General features: G+C 31.2%; 2 protein-coding genes across 2 annotated transcripts; one reads left to right on the forward strand and one right to left on the reverse strand.

The window, feature by feature from the left end:
* The first annotated feature begins 274 nt into the window (after nt 1–274).
* On the forward strand, nt 275–5,769 carry LOC112784056 (uncharacterized). Its single transcript, XM_025827149.2, has 7 exons — nt 275–692; nt 1,380–1,526; nt 1,698–1,796; nt 2,431–2,622; nt 3,496–3,615; nt 4,589–4,660; nt 5,226–5,769. The coding sequence occupies exons 1-7, from the start codon at nt 432–434 to the stop codon at nt 5,448–5,450; spliced, it is 1,116 nt and encodes a 371-aa protein (XP_025682934.1). The 5' UTR covers nt 275–431; the 3' UTR covers nt 5,451–5,769.
* Nucleotides 5,770–9,273: 3,504 nt separating this feature from the next.
* LOC112785001 (L-type lectin-domain containing receptor kinase S.4) lies at nt 9,274–11,758 on the reverse strand. Its single transcript, XM_029296666.2, has 2 exons — nt 10,603–11,758; nt 9,274–10,326 (listed from the first exon to the last, which is right to left on the reverse strand). The coding sequence occupies exons 1-2, from the start codon at nt 11,642–11,644 to the stop codon at nt 9,410–9,412; spliced, it is 1,959 nt and encodes a 652-aa protein (XP_029152499.1). The 5' UTR covers nt 11,645–11,758; the 3' UTR covers nt 9,274–9,409.
* Between the last annotated feature and the right edge of the window lie 1,480 nt (nt 11,759–13,238).

A 13,238-nucleotide genomic window follows, 5' to 3' on the forward strand; every position in this document is an offset into this window, starting at 1 on the left:
AAAAAATTAAAAATTTTAAATGACTTGTAAAATTTTTTTATTTAAATTTAACAAATTTAATATTTTATTATTTAGTTTTTAATTTATCGTTATCAAAAGGATCACGTCACACAATGCACAGAGTCAATCACTATCGCTAAAAAACTAACAAAGTTATTTGAGAAAAAAATAAAAATGACAACAATACTTAATATTAATGTGTATAAATAACTTATAAAAAAATTAAAATAAAAATGATGTATATTTTTGTCCATTCTTCGTAAAATTAGAGAACATGTCATCTTTAACCGTTTACTGAGAGCTGTTGGTTAAACCCTAAGAATTGAAAGTTACTAGTTACTGCTATTATGAAAAACTAGGGCAAGGGTTTTAGGTTGAAATAGTGGTAGTAATGAAATGAAGGTTTCATTCTCTTTTGTGTAAAACATAGCATGTTGCTGGCAACAACGCCATTTCTCAGAAACTTGTTCAGCTTCCGCACTCACTCTCACTTCTTTCGAATGGCGGCATCAAGTGCAACCAGCGATATTCTTTCCGAGCATTCCGATGCTTACGCGCCGTTCAAGCGCGTGTGCGTTCGCGTCGGCACACACAACGGGAGCTTCCATTGCGACGAAGCGCTTGGCTGCTTCATGATTCGACTCACCAACAAATTCTACAACGCTCAAGTTGTTCGCTCTCGTGATCCTCAGGTAATTTTTTTTTTCTAATTTTTAATTTGTTCGTTTCTGAAAAAATGTGAGTTGTTGTTTGGTTGATGAGAACGTGTTGTTTTATTCTTCTTCATTTTGACTAGAAACTAGAAAGAGTGTCTTTTATTTGCTTGGTTTATGAGAAAATTTGGTTTATTTATTATCTAAGTTTTGTGATTAGTGATTTATGGATGATCCTGAGCTATCTGTTTAAGTTGTGTTTGTGAGTTTTGATTTGGAGAGGTGGAAGGAAAGGGATTTGAAGAGTAGCAGTAAGTTCATTTTACTCTTCAAAATCTCTTCTCTTTCCTCCCTTAGTCCCTTCCCATGTACCCTTCCAAATTGGAACTCGGAAACACACAATTTTTCGAAAATGTAGTCAGTTAGCAAATGCGATAACATAGATTTATGTATGTATGCCTTAGCAGTGTGATTGTTTAATGTTGAAATGTAATTTTGAAAGAGGGAACTTTGATGGGGTTTTCTGTGGAACTTTTATCAATTATGAGCAATGAGAAGTTGTTTGAGTGAGACAGTAAGGACTGAGGAGTGTCTATGTTTCTGAGTTTTAGGGATGAAATTTTGGTTGTTGCATTGTATGTATAGAAACAAAATGGAGTGGGAGTAATCGTGTCCTTCTCATTACTTGTTGATGTTTTTGTTTGAATATTGAGTCCTGGTTTGTAGGTTTTGGAGGGTCTTGATGCCGTTCTTGATGTTGGGGGAGTGTATGACCCCAGCCGAGATCGCTACGATCATCACCAGAAAGGTTTTGAGGAGGCTTTTGGCCATGGCTTCTCCACCAAGTTGAGTAGCGCAGGTCTTGTTTACAAGGTGCTTTTCTTATCTTAAAATTTTATTTTGTTTTTGGTTTTCTCATTTTTGTAGCTGGTGGCTAATTCCCCTGTTTTGGTGCAGTCACTGATCATTTTCATGAGAAGTTTTATTTCAAAGATGAATCGTCCTTAATAATTATATTATGCTTCTTTGTTTCTCTCTGTATAGCACTATGGAAAGGAGATTATAGCTAAGGAACTTAGGGTAGATGAAGAACACCCAGATGTGCATCGCATATATCTGGCTGTTTACAAAAGCTTCATGGAGGTAATACATTTTATACTTATTCTTTCTTGCCTTATCCAACTTTCTGTTTGTTGTATTCTCTATTGGAATGTCTTCTCTTCCATGCATTCTTTTTGGGGTCAATAATCGTGATGTTCTTATTGGGTGAAATTTGAGCTGAGGAGACTTAGGGGAGATTCATGCAGATAGTGAATACTGAGAGGGAAAATATGCTTCATTTGTTTGTGCACTAGGATAGTGAGTGGTTTTTAACTGGAGGATGGACATAATATAGAGAAACTGTATCAACAAAATAGGAAAACTAAGTTTTACATTTGAAAACGGACTCTATCTACATTGGCATTGTTTTACAATGAGCGTTCTATTTTTTGCTGTGCTTTCATAAAATACTAATGCAAGAATGCTTTCTACCTTGCTATTCATCGTGACATCTAGGATATCAGTGCAACTTCTTTTGAAGTGTAAACTTTTTGTTCTCTTCTTCAACACCATCAGATAATGTTTGTGGACTTCTAGGGCTTTTTCTGAGAGTTTTTGTTTCTTAACTATAACAACTGGTTTGGCTTATGTTGTTGGGTGCTAATCTGAGAACCACTTATTCCTGGGCTTAATTTGTAAATCTTTTCATAACAATGTTTTTATCTAATTATATCAGGCAATTGATGCTATAGACAATGGAATAAATCAATATGATACTGACCAGCCCCCAAAATATGTGAATAATACACATCTGTCCTCAAGAGTGGGAAGGTTAAATTTAGATTGGACAGATCCTGATCAGTCATCTGAAAAAGAAAATGAAGCCTTTCAACGTGCCATGGTTCTTACTGGTAGCGAATTTATGGATGTAAGTCTTCACTCCTCATTCCCTTCCTTTGTGATCACCAAAATGAATAAAAGTTTTTTTTTTTTAATTTTGTTCTTTCCTGCTCATGGTCTGTATAATGATGTTTTTTTATCAAGCACAAAAGATATTGACATATGTATGTTCAATGACTCATCCACTTAGGATAATTTTATTTATTTTTAATTTTTGATAAAAAAGAAGAATATTTCTAATATGAAGAGAAGAATGATAGAGAGAACGTTGGAGGGCAAGAAATCCTCTTTGCAAGAGCATGAATGAACAAAAGGGAAAAAAGCATCAATGAGACATAGCTTCCTAATCTCTCAACTTGTTAGACAGAAATTTCTCCTAAAAGATCATTAGTTTTACACCAAACAGAGTGCCGAATACTCTCATCGTACAAAACTTGCTTGTTTGAAAATATGTCATTAAAGGTATGAGAATTCCGCTCCAACCGGATACACCAAATAGTGGTACATATGGCGTAATGTCACAGCTTTGGCTTCCTACCTTCTCCCAAAACAAGTTAAAAATAGTCAACAACAACTGATCTAAGCTTTAATGGCACACCTAAACGCATTGAAGATGCTAAACAAAAATTATTACATTAAATGTAATCCATGGAACAAGGCAACAACAATTTTAATATATTTATCTACTTCATGTTCGTGTGAAAATTTGTATTATGAGGTGTCATATATATTTTTCATACTTATTTCTTATTTTCAGGTCAAGTCTGTCTGTCTCTCTCTCTCTCTCTCTCTCTCTCTCTCTCTCTCTCTCTCTCTCTCTCTCTCTCTCTCTCTCTCTCTCAAATTAAGAAAAAAGCTTTGATGTTTTAACAAGTTCTTGTCACCCCTCTTTATTTTGCAGAGTGTTCAATTTCATATTAATTCATGGTTACCAGCAAGGTCAATTGTAAATGAGACGCTTGAAGCTAGATATAGTGTCGATCCTAGTGGAGAAATTTTGGTTTTGGAGAAATTCTGTCCGGTGAGTTGGAAATTATGTCTCCTTCTGATCATTTGTAGAATATTCAAATATGATTGATTCTAATTATATTATTCTCTCTTTTCTGGATAAATCATGTTTTGTATGTTGAACATTTATGTTGATGATGATAATTCTATATTTGTCATACAAAGTTTTTTGCTAACATAGTAACATTAAGTAAATTCAATAGGTCAAAAGGAGGTTTCTTATCCATTTAATGAATAAGTTAATTGTGAAAATTATAAGTTGAAGCTTAAATTTGCACGAGTGTCAATCTTGGAAATTTCTTTTGATACAATATGTCAAACATTGCTTATATCAGGCAAATATTCTCTCAAACATACAAAATAGATTCAATTGGTGGATACTGGATTTCATAATCTGTTTATCAAATAAGTTCAGCAATCTGTGATTAGTTTTTGTGACTGGTACTGGTTGTTTTGTTCTGAGTAATGATGCAATAGACCAGGGTTCATAATGAATTGTACACATGGCATGTGATCATCTATTGCTTTTTATAGCATTTACATATTTATAATTATAAGAGTTTCCAGTTGATAATAGCATGCTGTGTGTAGGGTTTATCGTGAACATAGGTCTATAGTGTCATTATTCATTTGATTTTAACTTCCTAGAGGAATTTTATAAGTTTAGTGAAACACACTGTGACTTGTTCCCCCGGCAATAGTCCTGGCAAAACAAGTTACTGGATGAAAGTGCAGTCTTAGCTGTTGTATAAAAGCTGCATCAGTCTCATTCTATTCTCACTCGGCTATTAATTAATATTATGTGAGCTTCTTTATAGCCTAAAATGGTCATCTCTGGCCTGCCCACAAAACATAGGAGGCATTTGAAAAATTTTTTTCCCTACACTAAATTTCTGACTCTATCATTCTTGGGTGCTAGGTTGCTAGCCACAACATATATATGCCTTTGTTGTTGGTAGATGTTTAACTTCAATTGTTTTCTGCAGTGGAAGCTTCACTTATTTGAGCTTGAGGGGGAGATGAAAATTGACCCTCCCATTAAATATGTTCTATATCAGGTACATACTTGAATTTTCATTTTCTTTTTACCAGTTTCATTTTAGGCCTCTAGTCTTCAAGAAGCCTCCTAAAAACGATAGACTGATGAGAAAAATTAAAAATGACTAATGTGGGCTTTACATTGGTCCAAGTAGCTCAAAATCACTTCCGTGTCATAAATATTTTGTTTTAGGAGCAGAATTTCTGCAATTGAGAAGTTCAAAATCATTCAAAAATTAGCTGTTCAGTATATCTATAAGTCCAATCTCTGACCTTGATATTACGGTCTGTCTGAAAGTGTCTATGTATGCTGGAAGTATAATCTAATTCTACATTCCATGTTAAGGAGGAAACTTGAAGAATGAAAACATAGTTGGTTCGAAAAGAACACTAAGACTTGCAGCTTATAAAAGGAGGCAGTCATGAATTTAAAATGACTAATGTGCAATAATGTTAAATGGCCACAAGGGCTTGGTTTTGAACTGGTTAGGTTCAAAGTATTTCAGTTGGAGGGCTTAGGTTTTAAACTTCGTCACTATGACTAAGGTTATTAGGTTACCATAATTCTGATTTTTCATTTAACAGGATGAAAGAAGCCAACAGTGGCGAGTGCAGGCTGTTGCAGTATCTCCGGATAGGTTTGAGAGCCGTAAGCCTCTACCATCGCAATGGCGGGGTCTTAGGGATGATGAACTGTCCAAGGAATGTGGCCTTCCTGGCTGTGTATTTGTCCACATGAGTGGATTTATCGGTGGAAACCGAAGTTTTGATGGTGCCTTGGCCATGGCAAGAGCTGCATTGAAGATGTAAGCAAAGAAACTATCACAATATTTTGCAGTAGCTTTAACAATACAGTTTACTGATTGCATTGAAGACTCAGAAGAGGACTGGGAACAGTGGCTTATAGATAGTTCTGTATTGATTGGTCAACTTGTTTAATATAATCATGTATTATTCAAACATTATTATGATTGATTATACTATTAGCTTATCTGAATTTTGCTCAATTGAGAGAGATTTATAACAACTTACAGAATGTGATATTGTGATAATCCTTCCTATAGTGTTGTATGATGCAAGTATTTTTGTGCTGCAATTTTGTTATATTAAACAATTTCAATTTTAATCACATGCAATTTCCTTCTAATTGAATGGTTTAGTGATTGGAACATACATATAACAATTGCTTATAAATAATCATGTTTCTTGACAACTGAATCTGAATTAAGTATATTTATTTATTTATTTATTTCATGGTCATGTTTTAAGCTCTACTTGTCAGTTGCCATGATTGTCCTCAAAAGATTGATTCATTTAAAACTGAATTTGGGTCAAGCTGAAATGTTGAATTTTCAACCCTAATATCTCACCTAACATCACTGAATCTCCCTATTAATTATTTTTCCAAGGAAGTCATCAACCATGTTGTTTTTAAAGTAAAGGTTCAAAGGCTATCACTATCTTATACACAATAATGGTTCCTGTTTTATTTTGAGGTTGATAAGTGATTTATTCTCTTCAGATGGGAGTGGGACAGTTGATCATGTTTGAAAGATCATTATCTAAGTTGACTTTGATTCTACTTTGTTATAGCTGCCGGTTTGCGTTTTTATTTTCTATTTTGATTTTAATATTTTTTATTTTTAAGATTGCAAAAAAAAAAATGAACACATAATAAAAATAATAAATTCTATTTTTTGTTTTCATAATTTTTTTCATAAAATTCTGAAAAAAAAATTAAAATAGAAAATAAAAGTGCAATTAAATACGCTCTAGTTTTTAGTTTATAGGTTTTGGTGAGAGGGAGAGTTTAGAAATTTTGTAACATCATGGATAGATTTTCAGTCATAGAGAAGATTTAGATGTTAGACACAATAATATATATCGACACAACCCAAACATAATGTAGGTAGGTTTTATATTCTAGAAGTAAGATGAGAATTGATACAATATCTGATAAAAGATAATAAAATATGTTCAACCAAGAAAATAAAGAGAGAAAGATAAGAACATATAACCAACCAAAAAAAAAAAAAGAGAGAAAAAGAAAATATACAAACAACATTTCTCTTCATTATACAATTCAAACAATGGTCTAACTAACCAAAAAAGAAAAGCAAAATGAAAATTTTGTTGAAAAATAAGTTTTTTTATTTTTAAAATTTTGTGATTCAAATAGTGAACAATGGATAATTCAATTCTATTTGTTGTTTTCCCGAACTTATTCACAAAATTCTAAAACAAAAAATATTTTTACAAATAAAACACACCCTAAATTCTTTAGATTTTTTATTTCTTGCTTTCTTAATCATTGTCTTAAAAAATCATATTAAATGTGTACAAAAAAAAATTCATTAATTAATTACTATATAAAAATAAAAATTTAGTATTTATAAAAGAGTTTCATTGTTTTGTCATAATAAATTTGATTATTTTATTAAAAAATAAGTAAAGTAATATATATAAATACAAACAAATACGTGATAATTAATTTTTAGTATTTACAAAAGAATTCCTTTTCATAAAAAAAAAATCTTTATAGAAGTTCTTACTAATAATAGAAGCATGCAATGACCAATTTTGAACCAATCAAATTAATGGGGGGTGGGCTATAGATATCCCTTTTCTCACGGCTTACCATTTGAAATGATTAATAAAAAAAAAAAAAAAAAAAGAATGATTAATAAAATCCAAATATGGTGGTCTCCAATCTCCATGAATGGCGCCATCAAGAAATAGTAAGTGTGGCAAATTCTAATATTCTATTGGTCAAGCCGAAAACTCTATCATTCTCTTTTTTATTTATTTTACTTAGTCTTCTTTGCTAGAAAAGTGGAAGAATAACTTAAATATTACATGCTTTATGCATATTATAATTCACATTTTCCTTTAAAAAAAAAAAAAACTGAATTAAGTCTTCGAAGTATGACTTAAAGATAGATGAGTCTACACTCTATATTCTATAATCATATTGACGACAAGAGAGTTAATTGACCAAAGAAATTCATAGTTTGATGAGTTTATAATCTACAATACTAATGATATACATATTAAAGAGATGGCCACACCAAAATTTAAATGGTTCAAATACATGATATACCATATACAATACACGTAAATATATTTTAAAGATTTATACATATTTAAATATTTAGAAATTTCTTGAATTTGCTTTGTCAATATTGCACTCTCATGTACTTGATATTATGGGGTGGCTAAAGTTTTATATTGAATAATATGATATACTTGATATTGTATTTAAAACGAGTGATTTTTCTATATTTGAAATTATATTTTAGAGTAAAGTCGAGGATTTTGATCTAAGATTAATTAGTCTTTATATCAATTAGGTTCTCTACAATAGTAAACAGTAGATATGTCCTTTCGTCAATAAATAGTGCGAAATGAAACAGAATTATTTATGTATTTTGTTATTTACAGTAGTGCGTATCTTATTACTGTCACATGAACATGAAAACGATATAATATTTTGATAATGAAGTATTTATTGTTTTTTTAGTTTACATATAATCTTTATTAACTGTTCTCTATTTATCACAAATTCTACTAAAACAGGTGAAGTTTCACTCTAAAAATTGTTATCTACATAACAATCTTTTATAAATAGACACGTTACCATAGTTAATAGTACATATAAGCATCACATGATAAATTGATAGAAGAACATAACGTGCTACTATTTGTGAAACACCAAATTAATATATTTTTTTTCAAAAACTAACTAATTAGTCCTAAGTCAAAATCTTCACCCACCTAATTATCACTTTATTCTATATTTTAAGGTTTTTATTTTCCAAATTTTTTTAAATACTTAACATATCAAAATATGATTGTCGACCACACAAAAAAGACCATCTATAAATAGGATTAAGATATCTATCGAATACTGATGATGATGATGATGATGATAAAGGAAATATCAAGAATTTTATCCCTATCTGTGTATAACTGTACAATCCACTAAGTAACGTCCTAAAAAAGAAAAGAAAAATATGAAATATTGCTATAGTTTTGATATTGTAAGACATTTAAGTTTCACTATAGAAAGTCAACAAAATTTTGATTTGAATGCGATCCTTAATCGTACATCGTCAACAAAAATAAATCCGTCTAATTAAAAATTTCGGTGACTATATTAAATATAAATTCTTACCATCAATTGTAAGATGATCATAATAAGAGTCTTACAAAAATATAAAAAATTGTTCATCTAATAACAAGCAACAAATTAGGCTATGGGCCGTCTCGATAGGTTCATAAATAACTTTTTTTAATTTTTAACTTATGAAAAGGTGTAGTATTAATATCTGGTATAATTTTCAAAACAAAATTGCAACTTTCTAAAAAGCTATTTTGATGCTTAAGGAGAAGTTAAAAAAAAATGACTTCTCTTATAATAAAAAATTTTTTATTACTTTTTTCTTAAAATAAGTACTTTTAGAACTAAAAAACCAAACACAAAATAACTTATTTATAAGCTATTTTAAATATAAGCATTTATTGTTTAAACTATTTCTTCAAAAATAATTTAATTAAGTTGTTTAATCAAACTGGGCCTATGTCATGAACGGAAGAAAAATTCATGAAAGGCATAAACAATTGGGTGCCAATGTTGAGGAACAGAACCAAAATAGAAACTTTCATGTTTTGGGATTTAACTCCCTCATCATCATGATTCATGATCATAACTTTCTCTCTACAATTATAAGACAATATCTATTACTACAAAATACAATGGAGAAAGAAACTCAGCTTGTTTCTCTCCTACCAATAGGAGTAAAAACAGGGGAATTAGTGAATGAAGGAAAACTAGCATACATGCCAATATTATCTGAACTACTAAAAGAAGACCCAAATGGATTCAAGAACTCATCAAAACCCTCTTGGTTATTATGATGAGGCTTCATCAATGAATCAGGCAACAAATTTTCACCATCCAAATACCTAGTCACTTGCCTCATGCTAGGCCTAGAAGTTGGTGCACCATTTGAACACATTAGGCCTAATTTGAGAACCATAACAACCTCCCTCTCATCAAAATCACCATTCAAATTTGGGTCCACAACATCAATTAACTTCCCTTCTTTGTACATCTTCCAAACCCAATCCACCAAAACCAGATCCTCATGTTGTGCCTTTCTTGGATCAACAGGCCTAACCCCACATGCCACTTCAAGCATTAATGCACCAAATGCATAAACATCAGTGCTAGGAGTGGCTTTTCCTGTTCTTGGCAACTCAGGTGCCAAATAACCTAATGTTCCAACCACCCTTGTTGTGCTAGGATGACCACCATGTTCATACAATCTTGCTAAACCAAAATCTCCAAGCCTTCCATTCATTTCACTATCTAAAAGAACATTACTAGCTTTAACATCTCTATGAATCACCACTTGTTCATATCCTTCATGGAGATATAAAAGTGCTGAAGCAACATCCTTTATGATCTTGAACCTTTGTTGCCATCTTAGGATCGTTTTCGGCTCGTCGAATAAGTACTTGTCTAGGCTACCATTTTCCATGAAATCATACACAAGTAGGAGGTCGCCACGGCGGCGGCACCAGCCAAGCAATTGGACCAAGTTCCGGTGGCGAAGCCGGCCGATGCTGGCGATTTCTGACACAAATTCTCTAAGACCTTGTTTTGAGCTCTTTATATGAGTATCTATAATGTTGCACAAATACATACATAAATATTGAATACAACAATTTTTCCAAGAATTAGTCATAGTTTTAAGAAATTTAGAGTCTGTTTGGTTGTTAAAACATTTTTTGTTTTCTATTTTCAGGATTTTGTGAAGGAAAACAAACAAAAACCATGAAAAACTTCTTTTTTTTTTTTTTCTCTTTTTTCTTTTGTAGTTTTATATCCTTTTTAACAAAATTCTGAAAACAGAAAATACCAAAAACACAAACAGACAGAAAACAAACAATCCTTAGCAGACTTTATGAATCATAGAGTACCTGTGAGGCCCAATCTCATGCTCCCATGGCTCTATAACATCAGCATTCTTGATTTTCCAGAACAAGTAAAATCCAAGAAACAGAGAAAACAGAGCAATGAATGAAGTAGCAACTGAAACCCCAACAACCATGGGAGTTTGCTTCTTCTTGGGACCCGGAAGCTTTGGAAGCGAATCGAGATCAAGTGTTGGAGCAGTTCCATTGATCTTGAAGCTCCAACCCAAGACATAATGGGAGCTTGCAAGCAAACCGGTTGAAGCAGAGAATCCAACATACATTCTCTCATGAAAGATTGGTGAGAGATCCAATGAATATGACAAAGTTGGTTTCTTTGGTTTTGTAGAAGAAGGAGAGAGTGTAACACTTATCACACTCTTAACAGAATCATAATCAACCCAAACCATGATTGGTTTACCACCCTTAAGGTTTAGATTTTCAAGTCTTCCTTCGCCTTCGCCTTCGGCATAGTAACTTGCATTACAAGAAACATTGGAAACCAAGTTGTTGATGTTTATACCAACATGGTTATCATTTATGTCGCCGAATTCGAAGTCCTGGACAGTGTCGAATTCGACGGCGAAAAGGTGGTTGGAGAAGTTTCCAATGTTGGTTGAGTTGAGTAGGCCAAGATACTGGCTTGGAAGTGCATGCTTGAGAGTATCCATGGAAGCTGAAATGGTGAAAGCCAAGCCATGGCCACCAAGCTTTGGATACTCAGGAACAATGGCAATTGCAAATGATGAAGAGAATGAGAAGGTTCTGCTGCCATTGTTATTCTTGAACTGAAATGGGATTGGGTAAAAGGCATGCCCAATTAATCTACTTGTTTCGTTTGTGAGCTTCAAGATTCCATTTTTGTCATCAATTTTCGCTATTCCAGTCAGGGATAAGTTGGTTCCAGGAATATGATTGAATCCAGAATAAAAGAGTTGTTGGGGTTGTGATAAAACTGTGTTTAGGATTGGAAGGAATAGGAATAGGAAGAGAAAAGGGTAGAGTTGGAGCAAGGTGCCCATCATGGAAATATGCTTAGAAAACAAAGATCACAAGGATTTTGAAGAATGAAGAATAAACAGAGCTTTCTTTGTAGTTGGAAATAAAATATTGGTGTGTATAGAAGAAGAAGAATAAGAAGAAGAGTATAATTGTTTGTTAGAATAGAGTAAGGATAAGATGTCTATATTATTATTATTATTATTATTATTATTATTATTATTATTATTATTATTATTATTATTATTATTATTATTATTATTATTATTATTATTATTATTATTCTAAAATTAGGAGTGAGACTCGAATCCAAAACCTCTAGGTTCTAGTTGAAGACTGAGGACATCGGAAGATTATGCCAAAGTTAGATTATTATTATTATTATTATTATTATTTAAAGCAATATTCTAAAAAATTGAAGGAAAATAAATTTAAATTATTATTATTATTATTATTATTATTATTATTATTATTATTATTATTATTATTATTATTTTAAAATTAGGAGTGAGATTCGAATCCAAAACCTTTAGGTTCTAGGTGAAGACTGAGGACAACGGAAGATTATGCCAAAGTTAGATTATTATTATTATTATTATTATTATTATTATTATTATTATTTAAAGCAATATTCTAAAAAATTGAAGGAAAATAAATTTAAATTTTAATTATTAAATTACTTTTTAACTTTTCTTTATTTTGTTAAAAAAATTAGATTAATCAATTCTCATTGTTATTTAATAAAAATATAACCGTTTCAAAATATTTTTAAGTTTTCAGTTTAATGTCTTTGTATAAATGAATAATTTGATATCAGAAGTGATTTGTCTAACTAAAATAAAAGTTCAAAAATTAATTTAATAATTAAAATTTGTTAAGAACGGAAAATTTCGGCTAATAGTAAGTTAGTTGGGAATTTGGAAGCTTAATAGTTAATAGTTAATATAGGCCATTAAAATATACTATTTTATTTATTATTTGGAGTACAATGAATTGAATGATGTTGGTTTGACTCAAGAATGTGTTGGACACGTAAGGGAATGGAACAAAGACAGCAATTGGTTGTCCACATGGGACAGCAGTTGGAGTTGTAATAAACAAATAATATACTAATACTAATATTTCTACACACAACTTTTAAGTGTTTATCAATATTAAAAATAATTTATGAATGAAAATTAAGAGTTAAGGTGTTAACATGAGAATCAAGATAAAATCTTAAAACCAAAATAGTGTTTTGTTTTAGAGATAAAAGATAAAATATAAAGATAAAAACAAAATTTGTTTAAATTTGAAAATATGTATAAATCATTGGAACACAAGTTTTGTATCATATTTTTGGAAAACTTTCAAGTGTACCGGGAACTTCGATGTTCCAATTGCTTTAACCGTTGATTTCAATTAATATATATTATATGTATTTTTTATAATTCAGATCAACGGTTAAAAGTAAAACAACTGGAACACCGATATTTCCGGTACACTTGAAACTCTTCCCATATTTTTTGTACTTCTCAAAGACTCGGTCTAAGGGGAAAAAGGCACAAATTTTTTATCTCTTTATCTCTTTATTTATATGATTTTTTTTTTAACCAAAAGCAACTCATATATATATATATA

This window comes from Arachis hypogaea, chromosome 20, assembly GCF_003086295.3.
Source record: "Arachis hypogaea cultivar Tifrunner chromosome 20, arahy.Tifrunner.gnm2.J5K5, whole genome shotgun sequence".
Lineage (NCBI taxonomy): Eukaryota > Viridiplantae > Streptophyta > Magnoliopsida > Fabales > Fabaceae > Arachis > Arachis hypogaea.